The sequence below is a fragment of the Myxocyprinus asiaticus genome, chromosome 13 (genome assembly GCF_019703515.2).
Source record: "Myxocyprinus asiaticus isolate MX2 ecotype Aquarium Trade chromosome 13, UBuf_Myxa_2, whole genome shotgun sequence".
In the NCBI taxonomy this organism is placed as follows: domain Eukaryota; kingdom Metazoa; phylum Chordata; class Actinopteri; order Cypriniformes; family Catostomidae; genus Myxocyprinus; species Myxocyprinus asiaticus.
Window position 1 is genome coordinate 41,117,662 of NC_059356.1, and position 16,826 is coordinate 41,134,487.

The 16,826-nt window shown below is 38.7% G+C and overlaps 2 protein-coding genes across 2 annotated transcripts; one reads left to right on the top strand and one right to left on the bottom strand.

Moving 5' to 3' along the window:
* The first annotated feature begins 228 nt into the window (after positions 1 to 228).
* On the top strand, positions 229 to 3,201 carry atf4b (activating transcription factor 4b). Its single transcript, XM_051713673.1, has 3 exons — positions 229 to 410; positions 1,165 to 1,563; positions 1,663 to 3,201. The coding sequence occupies exons 2-3, from the start codon at positions 1,263 to 1,265 to the stop codon at positions 2,649 to 2,651; spliced, it is 1,290 nt and encodes a 429-aa protein (XP_051569633.1). The 5' UTR covers positions 229 to 410; positions 1,165 to 1,262; the 3' UTR covers positions 2,652 to 3,201.
* Positions 2,917 to 15,175, bottom strand: si:dkey-110g7.8 (GTPase IMAP family member 8). The gene is made up of 4 exons (XM_051713672.1): positions 14,824 to 15,175; positions 12,713 to 13,417; positions 8,806 to 9,387; positions 2,917 to 5,566 (listed from the first exon to the last, which is right to left on the bottom strand). Exons 1-4 carry the CDS (start codon positions 14,852 to 14,854, stop codon positions 5,514 to 5,516), a joined length of 1,371 nt encoding a protein of 456 aa, XP_051569632.1. The 5' UTR covers positions 14,855 to 15,175; the 3' UTR covers positions 2,917 to 5,513.
* Between the last annotated feature and the right edge of the window lie 1,651 nt (positions 15,176 to 16,826).

The following is a 16,826-nucleotide window of genomic DNA, read 5'->3' on the forward strand; positions in this document are numbered from 1 at the left end:
TATAAATAGTGAATCCAGAGAAACTGATAATTTCGCAGTGGCCTCTTAAGTTTTCCAGAGCTGTACATAGATCCAAGATCAAAAGCGTGTTTCAACGATTGTTGTCCTACTCCTCATGAGTCATGACACAATTTCAATTAAACTTATGGGTCTATATGATGTGCCTATACGGAGTAACACAAAGCAAAACGCTGTGGCGGCAGGATATGTCTGAGTTGCACTGCGGCAGTATATGAATGTGAACAAGACGTCATCGCCTGCAGTCTCTTCTCTAAGCTGATTTTTGTTAATACTCGAGCGATTCCGCTCTCCGCCGAAATGGCCGTGTGAACTGCAGCCTGTCGACAGCGCGCAAACTCCTCAGTGCATCAACATTGTGCACTGGCTCAGTACATTTATTGCAAAATGGCGTAAGTATACTCTGCATTATTTTTTATCTTGAAATGTCGTAAAAAGTGGCTCTGATATTGTAATATGAAGTGATCATCTTTTTAAGTTACTTATCTTGTAGTTTAAAAATGTGTCAAATAAATTTTCACATTGGATGCGGAGGAAGAAAACTGCGAGAATAATGTCGCTTAGCGCGCGCCACGTGTCTGACCTACAGTGAAAACAATAATCGAAGGATTTGTAGTCGATACTGTTTTAAAATGAGCTTAAAAGATTCTGTCTTGTACCGTTAATATAACTTAAAGACGCATGACCCTTTTAAGTGAAATAAATACGTGCGAAACACTTTGTTTGGCTTTTCTTTGTTATCGCGTGCCTTCTATAAAATGTCGCGCGGTCCTGAAAAGGGAGCGGCGATTCCCTGAAATGGCGGAGCCTTATTCGACTAACAAAAGAAATGGCATATAAGAGTGTATTTTCTAGGAACTGAATATTTTAAACAATTTTAACGAGTTATTTCAGTATATGAAAGAGATTTTATGTTTGGTAAATTGAGATTGAAATGTTAAAAATAGACTCCTGCCTGCTGACAGTAGTGGAAAAAGACGTGCCACGTGACAGATGACCATATATGGGTAGAATGACGTTGTGTCGTGAGCCAGGAAGACCAAATAAGGCTTTATCATTATTTTACTGTTGTGTAATAGCAGATATTGTTTAATTTTATAGTTATAATGTTAAGATGTTAACTACTGTTAATTCCTCTTTCTGCAGGTCCTTTGTGGCAGCTCACACCTTTGCTGTACCTGACAGCACGAAATTATTCAAATTCTCAGTAGAAGACTCATTGATCCCTCTTGAAATAGACAGCCATGACTTTGATGAGCTCACGGTTTGGCCCGGCCGATATGGAAGCCCTTTTTTGGGACCCATCATCACCGATGGCTGACCCTCTGGGGTCCTTCCTGGTTAGAGATGATGAGGTTCTTCCTCTCGATGGGGCTGAATTGCCCCTCTCATCTTTCTCTTCCTCCTCACTTCCCTCCCTCTCCCCAACCTGCACTCTTCCCTCCCTTCAGAGGGGGGAGAAGGCTGGGCTTGTCCAACCGTCCCTGTCCTGTATCTCATCAGATGAGCTGTGCCTAGACGATGATGGCACAGATGGTGGCAAAGGTGAGGTGTTGCAAGCATACTTAATTACTGAGCTCTATATTTTGAATTAATATTTTAAGCACTCCATTTTAATGTCTAATCTTTGATTTCCACCCTCAGAGCATTCATTTAGTGAGATGGATTGGATGACGGAGCGAATTGACTTGAGTGAGTTTGATCTGGACTCTCTCATTGGTTCCTACGACTCTGAGGATCCACCCAGTTCCCCCGAAGAGCTCATCGCTTCTCTCGAGTCACAGATAGAGCTGGAGTCCCAGCCCTTATCTTCTGAAAACACCCCTTCACCCTCCCCACTTGCTTCTGTCCTTGTAACTCCAGCTTCTTTCCCTGAAATTGATCAACTTTCCAACCTTTCATTTACTCCAATTACTACCCCTTCCATCTCATCTGCATCTTCTGAGATGGCAGATTCCTCCTCTGTGGTTCCTGAGCCCCAGGCTGAATTTGAGATCAAGTCAGAACCAGCCTCTCCAGTCCCATCCCCTTCCATTCTTCCACCTGAGTCTCCCACTAACATTCTTGAGCTTGGTTGCGAGGTGGACATCTCAGAAGTCCAGAGGCCGTCTCCCGTCGAGCGGCGGGTGCCTAAAATTGTCCTGTCCCTCTCCCCAACCCGCATTGTTCTCGTACTTGCTCCCAAAGAGGTCAATACGATGGCTACCCATCCAGGCAAAAGTGAGGTGGTTGTGGAGTGTTCCACAAAACCAACTTCTCCCAAACCACAAATCCCACCATCTCCCCAGTCTCACTCTTCAAGGGTGAAGCCTTACCCTAAACCCGATTCCAAGCCCACCCAAGATCAGCACTCAGAATCACCCACCCTTGCGGGAAGAGTGAAGTCGGCCAGTCGCCCCAAGGTGGTGATTGAGAAAAAGCTGAAGAAAATGGAGCAGAATAAGACTGCAGCCACACGTTACCGACAGAAGAAGCGAGCAGAGCAAGAGTCTCTCCTATCGGAGTGTGCGGCTCTAGAGGAGAGAAACCAAGAGCTGGTGGAGAAAGCCGACTCGATCACTAAGGAGATCCAGTACCTGAAAGAGTTAATGGAAGAAGTCAAGAGAGCGAGAGAGAGCAGAGCAGTGAGATAGATTCGGAGTAGTCCGAAAGAATGAAATAAATTAGTTTGAATGGACACAGAGGCTTGAAGCCTGAAATGGACTGTTTTAGCATGGCCTGAAGTCTAGAATACCAGCATAACCAGTGAATGCTGGGAAACAAGGGTATAAATGTTGGTCCTAAAGAAAGTATTTTAGGGTTAAGAACCTTTTTGATGCTTCCCCAATGCCTAAATAGAAACTTTTTCCTTCTAGTATGTCAGTTCTGAACAAAGCCTGTTCTTTCCTTAGCAATGTATTTTTTTTTCATCTTGCGTGTCAAATTTAATGCACAGTATTTTATATTAACCAGCTCATTGTGTACTGATGCACTGTATGTCTGTTATGAAATTTCCAAGCTAAACTTCTGTGCCATGTAAATGCTTTAGCTTGATATTTAAACTTTCCTAGTGTCTCATAGAAATGTTATAGTGTGCACTTATTTAATTGCACATATTTGTAAATATTTTGTCATATTATGGATCTATTATTGGAAATCACTATCACTTTTAACGTGTAAAAAAAAAATACCGTAGGAAAAGAACACCCGTTTCAATGTCTTTTCTTTTGGCAGTATTATAATATTGTTTTATTATATACAATGGGGCAGTGGTAGTGGCAGGGGCAGTGGTAGCTCAGCGGTTAAGGCTCTGGGTTACTGATCAGAAGGTTGGGGGTTCAAACCCCAGCACCGCCAAGATGCCACTGTTGGGCCCTTGAGCAAGGCCCTTAACCCTATCTGCTCCAGGGGCGCCGTATCATGGCTGACCCTGCACTCTGACCCCAGCCTAGCTGGGATATGTGAAAAAGAAGAATTTCACCGTATATGTGCAAATGTATAATGTGTGATAAATAAAGAAAATTATAATTATAAATTATGATCAGCCACAACATTAAAACCACCTTCCTAATATTGTGTAGGTTCCCTTGTGCTGCCAAAACAGCACCAACCCACATCTCAGAATAGCAGTCCGAGGTGCTATTCTTCTCACCACAATTGTACAGAGCGGTTATCTGAGTTACCGTAGACTTTGTCGGTTTGAACCAGTCTGGCCATTCCTTGTTGCTGACAGATGGGCTGGTTTGAGTATTTCTGTAACTGCTGATCTCCTGGGATTTTGATGCACAACAGTCTCTAGAATTTACTTAGAATGGTGCCAAAAACGTCCAGTGAGGGGCAGTTCTGTGGATGGAAATCCCTTTGTTGATGAGAGAGGTCAACAGAGAATGGCCAGACTGGTTTGAACTGACAAAAGTTTACAGTAACTCAGATAGTCGCTTTGTACAATTATGGTGAGAAGAATATAATCTCAGAATGCTATTCTCAGATGTGGGTTGCACTGTTTTGGCAGCACGAGGGGGAGCTACACAATATTTGGCATCCGGTTTTAATGTTGTGGCTGATTGGTGTATAAAGTTGATTTTGTTACAGATAATCAAAATGGTTCTGTATGTGGAGTGAATCTGCAGACTGAGGTCAGAAAATTCCACTCTGAAGATGAAGCAAGAATTGAGTCCTGCATAAAGTGATCGGGGTGCATGGAAGACTCTTCAAAACATGTTTGTTGCTTGTTTAGCAGACTTCTTTATTCCAAAGAAAGAAAGTACACTATTATTGGGACTTGTTTTACTTGAAGAATGACTGCATCAAATACCCAACACATAAATTATAAACACTGGATTTTGGTTATATGTGGGAATCTTCACTTTGTGGGCCTTTTAAGTTTGAGACTGATTTGAGGAAACCGCAACCAAAGAATCACCACTCAAACAATGCACGGATTTCACTGTAAAAATTACCTTTATTAATATGAAAATATGAGGTGAAAAAAATACAAGAGAGTCAGCTGGGCTCCAAATACATATTACCAGTTAAAAGACACATTTGAGGCTGAATTTGGGCCTAAGCATTTTGGTTTTCATAATATGTTGTCATATTGGGCGAAATATTTGTGGGTAGGTAACACAGCAATGCCCCTAAATGCTCAACACCACCCATTAGTACAGTTCAGAAGCATAAAGGTAGAACTTTATATTGACTCATGCCCTCCTTATTGGTTATGGTTATCAAGTCATATCAAATTTAAAACAAAAAGATTCTTATTGGCACATTCAGTTCAGTCTTTGTAAAGAAAACCGTTTTATACTCTAGAACACAGTTCTATTTCAGGTGCACTTAATCCCTGTGCACATACTGTGTATGATAATTCAATGAATGCTGTATTCAATTAAATTCTACATTCTAACATTACATTGAATGTGCATGAAAAACAGTATAAATAGTCTATACACTGTTATCAAGACCACCTGATATAATCTAGGTTATATATCCAGGTTGTATAAATACTGTACAATATTGGTTATGAGAGTCCTGTGATACATAACGGAAATGGATAGAATCATTTTGGGCAGTTGGCCTGTTTATTGTCAAATATGCAAATATTCAGTATCAATACAGATGTGTGCATGTTGCGCTAGTGTCAATATGAGTAAATAACTGATTTGTGGTCTGTAGCAAAAGTAATAGCTCTTAATTTTAAACTCATGAAAGTCCAGTGGCTAACCCATCTACATTGCTTGAGAAGCCAGAAATTTAGGTTGCACTTCTGTATACTGAATGTAAACATAAATAGAACATATTTTCCATGAAGTTCAAAAGCAGTGTAATGTCCATGTAATATAATATTTGCATTCTATTGATCAAGATGAAATACAAACCGTATGAATGACCTTATGTGTGATCAGTTGCAGGATAAAAATGCTTGTTTCAGAATCCAAAAAGTCCGATTTTTTTCACTGTCTTAGTACATCATTTTGAAATGTGCTCTGGACGTGCACACGATATTGTCTCATTCTTCACTGCAGAGTGCATCTTCCACTCGTTTCCTCCTCATCTAGTTCTTGGTTCACTGCAGAACAAGTTGGCAATGATCAAATTTTACATACTGTAGGTGATCATATTTTGCAGATGTATTGCATGCTTATGGGTGTCTGTCTCTTCAACTTTAGGCACTTTCAATTCCCAGGGGTTGATTTTAATCTATTATTTTCATTTAAAGTTGATCAGGGTTGATATTTATTTGAAGTTGAACAGACTCAAAGTCATTCTAGTAAGTCAGTCCACTGGAACGCTCTCGGGACGCTATTTCCAGTCATGACAGTGCAGCTTCTATCTATTTGAATGGGGGGACACTGAAATCTCAAAAACTGCTTGCCAAGCTTACGTTTAAATGACATTTGTCAAATCAGCAGTAAAATATGACAACACCGGTATCATAAATTGTGCTTCTTTATCTCATATTACGCTAAAAAGCGCAATTTTCCCGGCTTGTATAACTAATGCGCATGCGCGTTCTCGAGTTGATTAACAGATGATGTCTGTATCTAAAAGGTGATTGGCTCTTTTAACTGTAAGGTGGGACTTCCTTTCTACATCCTTTGACCGTTGGGTGCTCAGAGCTCCTTGGTTGAGCGTTCCAATTTCTCCCATTCATTTTAACTGAAGTGGCCCGTCTCCATAAATAAATCGCCTCTGACAGACTTCAACATTTTCCTTTATATATATATATATATATATATATATATATATATATATATATATACAGGTGCATCTCAATAAATTAGAATGTCGTGGAAAAGTTCATTTATTTCAGTAATTCAACTCAAATTGTGAAACTCGTGTATTAAATAAATTCAGTGCACACAGACTGAAGTAGTTTAAGTCTTTGGTTCTTTTAATTGTGATGATTTTGGCTCACATTTAACAAAAACCCACCAATTCACTATCTCAAAAAATTAGAATATGGTGACATGCCAATCAGCTAATCAGCTCAAAACACCTGCAAAGGTTTCCTGAGCCTTCAAAATGGTCTCTCAGTTTGGTTCACTAGGCTACACAATCATGGGGAAGACTGCTGATCTGACAGTTGTCCAGAAGACAATCATTGACACCCTTCACAAGGAGGGTAAGCCACAAACATTCATTGCCAAAGAAGCTGGCTGTTCACAGAGTGCTGTATCCAAGCATGTTAACAGAAAGTTGAGTGGAAGGAAAAAGTGTGGAAGAAAAAGATGCACAACCAACCGAGAGAACCACAGCCGTATGAGGATTATCAAGCAAAATTGATTCAAGAATTTGGGTGAACTTCACAAGGAATGGACTGAGGCTGGGGTCAAGGCATCAAGAGCCACCACACACAGACGTGTCAAGGAATTTGGCTACAGTTGTCGTATTCCTCTTGTTAAGCCACTCCTGAACCACAGACAACATCAGAGGCGTCTTACCTGGGCTAAGGAGAAGAAGAACTGGACTGTTGCCAAGTGGTCCAAAGTCCTCTTTTCAGATGAGAGCAAGTTTTGTATTTCATTTGGAAACCAAGGTCCTAGAGTCTGGAGGAAGGGTGGAGAAGATCATAGCCCAAGTTGCTTGAAGTCCAGTGTTAAGTTTCCACAGTCCGTGATGATTTGGGGTGCAATGTCATCTGCTGGTGTTGGTCCATTGTGTTTTTTGAAAACCAAAGTCACTGCACCCGTTTACCAAGAAATTTTGGAGCACTTCAGGCTTCCTTCTGCTGACCAGCTTTTTAAAGATGCTGATTTCATTTTCCAGCAGGATTTGGCACCTGCCCACACTGCCAAAAGCACCAAAAGTTGGTTAAATGACCATGGTGTTGGTGTGCTTGACTGGCCAGCAAACTCACCAGACCTGAACCCCATAGAGACTCTATGGGGTATTGTCAAGAGGAAAATGAGAAACAAGAGACCAAAAAATGCAGATGAGCTGAAGGCCACTGTCAAAGAAACCTGGGCTTCCATACCACCTCAGCAGTGCCACAAACTGATCACCTCCATGCCACGCCGAATTGAGGCAGTAATTAAAGCAAAAGGATCCCCTACCAAGTATTGAGTACATATACAGTAAATGAACATACTTTCCAGAAGGCCAACAATTCACTAAAAATGTTTTTTTTATTGGTCTTATGATGTATTCTAATTTTTTGAGATAGTGAATTGGTGGGTTTTTGTTAAATGTGAGCCAAAATCATCACAATTAAAAGAACCAAAGACTTAAACTACTTCAGTCTGTGTGCATTGAATTTATTTAATACACGAGTTTCACAATTTGAGTTGAATTACTGAAATAAATGAACTTTTCCACGACATTCTAATTTATTGAGATGCACCTGTGTATATGTATATATATATATATATGAGGGTCACATTAAAACTGACAAACTTTTTATTTATTTGTGGTACTTTTAAAATGCCTTTTATGTATATATTTTATTGTTTTAGCCTTGTCCTAGCCCAAGACTTTTAATATTAAACTATGAAAATCCATTATAAAAATACAAATTATTAATTTTTAATACTATGATAATCTCAGCAAAGAGTGAAATAAACATAAACATTTCAATATTTATTGCATGAAAATTACTTCTATCAATTTTTAAAAAATTACAACTGTCCCACAGTTGCAGCGTCATTTCCAACACACCAAATAATTTTGCTATTTTTTTCCCCCAGATTTTTTTTCTCCATAAATTAGTGTACTTGTTCACCAAGTCGACAAAAGTGTAAGTGAAGACCATTGAGATAAAATATGAGACAAATGATGTCTGAATAAAACTGAAAAATCAAGGTAAATATCACATGTGAGCGAGCGTCATTTCCAATCAAGCTGTAATTTTGTCAGATTATGCAAAAACTGTGTGAATATTGTTTTAATTGTATTTAGGATGAAAAATGTTAGCTATGAAACCAGTGCTAGAAAAACAAAGGAGTCTGCCATTTTCTTTTAAAAATGTTAAAATGGTAATTTCCATTGCTGTAATTTTAACCACTGAATTATTAAACAATACAGAATTTGAGATGTACTGGAAGTGACACTAGTGGGAATTTGTAATGAGTTTCAGAAAATATAACAAAAATAACATGCATTTCCTGTGATGCATGTACATTACAGTGTTTTGGACATTGTCAGTAGATAATAATAAAAATAAAAAAAACTGCGAAATTTTTTTATCAAGAATTTACTTTCTAGAATTCCACAGTGCTAAAAGTGTCTAAAGTTTAAGAAACACATCTTCACATATGAGAAAGCTAAATGTAAAAATGAAATGAATGGTATGGGATATAAAACACTTACGTTTGACAGGTAAAAAAGGCTTCTGTCCATTCTCTGCCACCATTTCCTCTATTTTCTGCAAGAGTTCAGTCACCTGTGTCCTGTCCTTGTTGGCCTTGGTACAGTCCAGCACATGATAACAGTTCCAGCAATGCTTCATCAGTTTCAGCAGCTCACCACCGTCCTGTTGGATATGATCCTCAATTGATGTGCCATCCAGCCAATCACCACATGAGAAAAGAACCAGTGTGTGTAGACACGCCTCCTCACCAAACATTTCCAAATGGCTCTTGAGGGCCTGCCTCTTTTTGGGAGTGAGTGTGGAGACCACAGGGATGACCATTAAGAGTGCGTGTGGACCGGGATGGAGAAGCCCCGCCCCTTGTTTGATTTCTTTTCGAACGTTGCTGGGTGTGCGTTGGACGGAGAACCAATCCCAACCTGGCGTGTCGACAACCGTGAGGCGTCGACCAGCTACGAATGCTTGGTGGCGGACAGAGACCTCTGTGGGGCGTCCTGATTCAAACGCACGACAGCCCAACAGAATGTTACCTGCAGAGCTCTTACCAGCTCCACGCCAGCCAACTAACAGCAACCGTAACTCTGTTAAAATAGAAAGTGTGAGGTTGAGAACAGAAACTGTATATACTGTATATGATTCATATTTTCAGGCCCTTGCATGATCTAATTGTGCATCTTTAAAGCCCAAAGTTTACTTCGATTTTGAACACGAGCCTGTCAAAGTATCCACAGTTTTCCTGACCAACCACTGGGTGTCGCCATAATGATTCTAATTTCCTGTTTTGTATTTCTGTTCTTGAGATGACAAGTAAAAACTGCCAAAATGAGCGATCCAGAGAAGAACAACAATCATTTAAATGTTACTTGGTGTAAAAATTTATTTCAGGCTCAATTTGTGCCATTGTTGGCTATCATAACAACTCAGAATAATCAATGATATCAACATAACTAACCTCTGACCATCGCTTCATGTCATCTACACACTCAGGTGAGGCACTGTCTATTAAAAGAAACGGTCATCTGCACTCTGTGAAGTATCGGCATGTTTTTGAAAATTTTTACTAATGTAAAACCTTAAACATTACATTACCCACTAAGAATATACGCTGTTGCGAGTGAAATTTCTGGAGATTAAATTTTTTACATAGGGATTTCATAAAAGTTGTTCATGAAAGCGTTCTAAGCCATGAACCGAGGATAATCACAACATTAAAAACTTTGATTTCAGGAAAAAGAGTATTTGAAAATTGGAAAAAATAAAAAAGGTACAAGACTTAACGTCTTTCATGAAGGCATGAACTACAATGAAGCACTGCGAACGAAGGATAAAATAAAACTATTCTTTTAAAGTTGTCGATTATAATAAGTGTAGAATCAACATACAGTATTTCAAGTATATTGCAGTTTGAGAGTGTAGGGAGGTGGACTCTATTGCATCATTCCAAGTGCGTCATGGAAGTGGGCTGTCGCTGCAGAGCTTGTTTAGTGTGCTTTGCTGTTATTCTGTGATTGGTGAATCATTTCCCTTCATGATTCATGGGTAGTGTAGTTCTTCACCAAAAATTTTCTATGACTCTGTGTACACGTGGTATTAAAGTCGCCATGAAACGGAAGTTATGGCCGACTTTATTACTATATTGTGATGTATTTCTGAGTGAAACGGCTTTTCGAACAAGAAAAAAATGTAGGGTGGGGACTTTGTTTACATTAGGACAAGGCTGCAGCCGTTATGCAAATACAGAAGAATGTGAAACAAGCGAGTAGAAGCTAATTTGTCCACGTTTTGAATCACAGTACACTAAGCATAAAGAATAAAGAACACTTACTCGAGCAGTATATCCAAGAAAACTCTGTCTGCAGAAAAATATAAATAAGCTCCAGTGAGTTTCCTTTCTTCCAGCTTCGGTGTCAGCCTGTCTTATTTAGAAGTCATCATTCCTATGCCCTATTCCATACGAAGACAATTACCCTCAACTGTGAGAGCTTCAGAAGACTGAAAGGTGATAATAGTAAGTTAAAAAGAATTTTAAGTGAATCTTATCAGAAAATCTGTTTGGAATTGACCCTACAGCATGAATTATACTCCTTTCGAAGTACCCTGCGAAGGCATGATCAGCGCCAGTTAGAAAACAGACAGACACGTTAGGGGGAGGGAGTATTCTCATTCTAGAAAGCATTTGATTGGACAAAGTTTCTCAGGCCCTTTGTATCGTCATGACTGTGCCTTGGTCTGTCAAGCCGGTAGAGAGAGACTGATTTTAAATGCGTATATCTTCTGAAAAACATTTTGTCAGCTTTTGGAAGTACACAAGCATATTGATGACCTTAAAGGGAATAAATATAGACTAAAAGCAATAAAACTTTAATTCTGATTTCACAGGGACTTTAAAGGGATAGTTCACCCAAAAATGATTTACTCACCCTCATGCCATCACATGTGTATGACTTTCTTCTGCTGAACATAACAAAGATTTTTAGAAGAATATTTCAGCTTTGTTGGTCCTCACAATGCAAGTGAATGGTGCCCAGAACTTTGAAGGTCTAAAAAGCACATTAAGGCAGCATAAATGTAATCTGTACGACTTCAGCGGTTAAATCCATGCCTTCAGAAGCAATCTGATAGGTGTGGGTGAGAAACAGGTCAATATTTAAGTACTTTTTTACTATCAATTTCCACTTTCACTTTCACATTCTTCTTCTGTTGTTTTTGACGATTCGTGTTAGTGCATCACCACCTACTGGGCAGGGAGTCTTATTGATCTGTTTCTCACCCACACCTATCATATCGCTTCTGAAGACATGGATTTAACCGCTGAATTTGTATAGATTAAATTTATGCTGCCTTAATGTGCTTTTGGACCTTCAAAATGTTGATAATCATTCACTTGCATTGTATGGATCTACAGAGCTAAAATATTCTTCTAAAAATCTTTGTTTGTGTTCAGCAGAAGAAAGAAAGTCATACATATCTGGGATGGCATGAGAGTGAATAAATGATGAGAGAACTTTCATTTTTAGGTGAACTTAACCAAATTTTAAACTCTTGTTTTAGTGCAGCAGCTGATCATTTATTTAGCGCTGACCACATGAGATCGGGTCACCGAAACACATCTTAATACCAGGTGTAAAGGGTATTTCTCAAACACGAAAAAGTAAAAAAGAAGAAGTTGAAATAACAGCCTAAACTTGAAAAAAAATAATAATTATGTGACTGTGGGAACGTTTTTACAAAATTACATTATGTGGGTCATTACACAGCAGTTTCGAGGTGAAATGTCCACTTGTGGTGCTTAAAGTGAGTTAAAAGTTATCCCAAAAAGATTAGGTTTTTAAGGTTAATGCGCAACAACTCAACAAACCACATCATTTTGCGGTGCTATGACACTTTCGGCTCACGTGTCAACACATGCTTTGCTTGAATCGTACCCTAGTCGTTCATGTTGCAAGTCCAGCGCTCTGTCAGTTGTGCTACCATGCACCCCAATCATATGGAAATAAGCTTGTTATGTAGTTGGTTATGTAATGCAAACGTTAAAATGGATTGCCTTATGCGCTATAGAAAAAGTGTTTAGAAGTCCTTAGCCGTTTTACTCGTGATTTGTTTGAAAGCAAATAAAACTTGTTGTAGCACCTCTAGTGTGTTTATTTCACCAAGAAATATCCTCAATGCACATAAAACAAATTTAGCAAAAACTTAATTATAATAACGAGATTCTATGAAACCAGACTGCGAAATTACTTGGACTAATGGCTTTAAAGATAGACCTACTGTGAGCTCTAAGATTGTTAATCAATGGTATATGCTTCTTTTAAAGGTGTGTCTTTATATATTTCCCTAAAGAAAAAAAAATTAATGGAACTTTTACTTCCAGAACCAAACTTTTGAAATCCATAAACAGGAACCAACCTCTTGGTGGAGATCTAAACATTGCTGGCGTCCTCTCCACTTCTGTGACTCCATCATCTTCTCTTTCCCCCTGAATCGCATCATCCTCGAACACCAGGTCTGGCCTATCCATCTCAAAGAACCAGCCCTGATTGTCATGCACCATTTCCTCCACTTTCTGCATAAGCTCAGCAACCTGAGTGCCGTTGTCCGAGCAGGTGTTATCCAAGGTGTGGTACCTGCAGCCACACCTTTCCACCAGCCTCTGCAGTGCTGCCCCTCCATCCACAATAAATTCCTCCACTCCCTTGTCCTGCGGCAACTGGTCCGAACAGGTGAACAAAACCATGGTGTGCCTCCATATTCCTGCTCCCAGAGCCCTGACCCGACACCACAGACCTTGCCAGTGGTGCTCAGTGAATGGAGCTCCAATGGGAACCACCAGCAAAACTGCATGGGGACCAGGAGAGCATTGATCAATGATGAATTGCTGGTTCTCGGAGTCCCTCTCGTCTGATGTATCTCCAGTTTCCAGTTGCCATCCAGGGGTGTCAATGACCAGCAGTTTACCATTAAGTATATCTAAACAGTGCTGATGCTGCTCTATTTGGGAATGGTCAGATGGGGTTTTCACTTGACTCAAGATGGTACTCAATGTTGAGGTTTTACCGGAGCCTTGGAACCCCAACAATAAGAGGCGCCTCATGGGTAGACAAGGTCCCTCTTCTTTTGAGAGATAAAGATGAAAGTGAAAATGATGTAGATTTAACAGTAATGCACAGTCCAGTCCATGCACACTACATCAACACCACAACATTTTCTTTCTCAGTACTTTTGTATTGTTGTGCTGTAAAAATATCTAAACATTCTTAAAACAAGACACATTTACTTGAGAGGCAAAATGACATAAAATATACAGTATAGTTTTGCATTCAGAGAAATCTGTCAAAATTTATTGAAGTTCATGCTTAAAAAATGGAGTAAGAAAAATAAAATAAACTTGTTTTTCCTTTGAATTCTAACCCCACTGGGAAATAGTTTTTTCTTGTTTTAAGCATAAACATCACTGAAATTTGTTAGATTTCTCTAAAAACAAGACTTTTCAAATATTTTTTAAATATCTTGATTAAAGGATGATTAGAAATTGCAACAGCTAAAACCCAGTTATTTTTCACAAAATATTTGTCTTTTGACAAAAATGTCCTTGTAGTTTAATCTATAGTTCATCCTGTTATTTTCATAACTTTTATTCGATTTAACTTTGACTTAAATGGCATGAATAAAATTCTTGCCATTTAAGTCTAGATTTTTCTTTCTTTAAAATAAATAAATAAATAATAAAAATAAATAAATAAATAAAGCACATTGTTATTATCAAGGTGTATTACATTTTTCTTGCCATATTTTCAGTTAAAACTGTTTGATTATTGTCATGATACATCTTTTTCATCTTGTCTTGTGTTGTTATTGACGAAATAAAAAAAACCTCTGTCATCTAACAGTGTCTACACCCACATTTTGCGACCCCCAGAGCCTTTACAACTACATCCCAGAATTCTGCTGTTCACTGCCTTAGAATATAAAATTAAGTCTGGTACACATGCAGTATATTTATAAAGAACAGTCTTGTGATCTCATTTTTAAAGGGGTAGTACACCCCAAAATGAACATTGTGTAATAATTTACTCACCCTCATGTTGGTTCCAAACACGTATAACTTTCTTTGTTTCGTGGAACACAAAAGAAGATGTTAGGCAGGATGCTAGTCTCAGTCACCATTCACTTGCATTGCATCTTTTTTCCATACAGAGAAAGTGAATGAAAATGAGGCTGTCATTCTGCTTAACATCTCCTTTTGTGTTCCATGGAATGAAAATCCAAGATCAGACTCAAAGGCGTCTGTTTTTGCACTTTTATGTCATGATGCAAAACTGATCTAGATTCAGCTAAGAGTTTTCTTGTCTGCATTAGAAAGCCCCAGAGACCCAGGAAGCACATGAAATGCAGAGGGAAAGTGAGTCTGCTGTGTGTGTGTGTGTGTGTGTGTGAGTGTGTGAGTGTGCAGGAATTGAAAGAGTGTCTGACTGGCATATCAATGAGACGAACTGAAGTGAATATTTAATGTCACTTACCAGCATTTAAATCAGAAGAGACTGTAGCCATCTTGTGTCTTGCTGGCCGTTTATCTCCTTGTCTCGCACTTTCTTTCTATCTTTTTCTTTTTTGTCTAAGCGGTCAGTAGCCTGTGCTCAAAACATGGCTTACTCCCCTCTCATCTCCCTCCTACTCTCTCTCTCTTTCTCTCCCACTCCCACTGATTTCCTAATAACCCTTTATCCTCCCAACCCTTCTCTCTGCTTCTGTTTTGCTTTTGCTTTCTTTCATGAAATGACACAAGCAGATAGTGGGAGAGTTTGCTGGGAGACAGAGACCTAAGGAAGAGAAGAGTGCAGACAGAAGATGTGGCATGTGCTTATAATCGTTGGAGAGTTAGTGAGGAGAGTTTGACAGAGCGATACTGTAAACAGCCACCCACAATTCTTCCCAGCACAACCTAATGGTGACTCATTGGGAGGGAGATGGGACGAGGGCTTGTATAAGGGTGGAGCAAAGGTTCTCGTTAGACCAATGAGAACATGGAAGTGTTGAAATCATCCCTGCCCACCTGATTCTGCAGTATGACCTAAAGCCAAACGCATTGGAACACTAGAGGGACCCCAAAGCTCTCCGGACTCTTGCAGAGCCTTGCATCTGTTGAGATTGTTTTGAAAAATAGAAATACCTTATTCTTTAAAGACAAATCAAATATCTATCTATCTATCTATCTATCTGTCTATCTGGCTGTCTGGCTGTCTGTCCGTCTTTGCAGAGTTTTTTTTTTTAAAGAACAAACACAAAAAACAAACAACAAAAATACAATTAAAAAGTGGAATGACAGGGGGCATCTCTTTTTTTCCCAACAAGCCACGGCCATTTATACAGAGACACAGTTCTTATTGCTTTTAAGTTTTTTGAAAGTTCAATGGACTCAAAATACATTTTCATGTTTGAACCTCAAAAAGAGCGGTTTGGTTTTGGAGAATTTGCATTTATAAATATGGTATTTCGCTAACAGAAAAATAAGGTTTATGATAAAAGCATCATTTCATTTTTTACATTCGTGAAAACCAAAGATGACATTTCTATAAGTAAATACAAAATTGGGATTTACATAACACTTAATGAAATCAAGAATGTCACAACTAATTTTCACTGTATAAGTACAATTCCAAAATAGATGCAAAGACATTTCAGGCTTCTCTAAACAAAAAGAACAATTTGTATTAGTATAATTTTTAAGTCTTTTGAGAGAGCACATATCTGGATAAAATCTATGAATCAGTTTAAATGTTATTTCTTTGTTAGTTACAAGATATTTGGGAGGTAAAGACCATTCTTCCAAGGAATATCGCTTGCAATACCATTCCAATAAGGAATCACATAAGGAGTAGAAACCAGTTCCTCCTGAAACAAAGCTCTGATGTTCTTATTATTTATTTTATTTAGAAGAAAAGCACTGTTTACCTACAAATATTTTACACAGATCCACTGAGTGAGAAGAGAGAGTCGCTGGACAAAACCCCCTGAAAAGCATAAGTACTCCTTGTGGTACTGCATCAGCCACAATGGCAAATTCTATTGGAGTCAGAGGAATTCCATGCTTGGATAAAAAATAAAATTGATCCATTTTGATTGAAAAATTGTGATACAAAAAGAATACCATTTTTAAACCAGCCATCAAAGAAAAGAGATTTGTGTTTATACAATAGGTCCTTATTGCTCCAAATGGGGCCGTCTTTACTGAGATTAAGCAAGTATTATTCAGCTGTTCATGTGATTCTAACAAGACAGCCCCCATGAGGAGACCCTCTCCATGTAGAATGAAACTGCTTTTATAGGGTTACTGATATGGCATATTCTGTCAGTGGTCATGATTTTACACGTTTCAAAATTACAATGCATTTCTTCAACTTTTATTTGCAGTTTTACAGCTCACAAATTACATGCGTTTTAATAGAAGAATTAATAGAATTGCATTTATAAAATTATAAGCCTCAAATTTCTGCCTTTAAACCCTCCAAAAATTGGCCACATT

Coding starts and splice junctions, on each gene's coding strand:
- atf4b (XM_051713673.1), top strand. CDS start 1,263: ATGACTTTGATGAGCTCACGGTTTGGCCCGGCCGATATGGAAGCCCTT. Junction 1,564..1,662: donor TGGCACAGATGGTGGCAAAG/GTGAGGTGTTGC, acceptor TTCCACCCTCAG/AGCATTCATTTAGTGAGATG.
- si:dkey-110g7.8 (XM_051713672.1), bottom strand. CDS start 14,854: ATGGCTACAGTCTCTTCTGATTTAAATGCTG. Junction 13,418..14,823: donor CTCTTCTGATTTAAATGCTG/GTAAGTGACATT, acceptor ATCTCTCAAAAG/AAGAGGGACCTTGTCTACCC. Junction 5,567..8,805: donor GCCTTTTTTACCTGTCAAAC/GTAAGTGTTTTA, acceptor CTTGTTCTGCAG/TGAACCAAGAACTAGATGAG.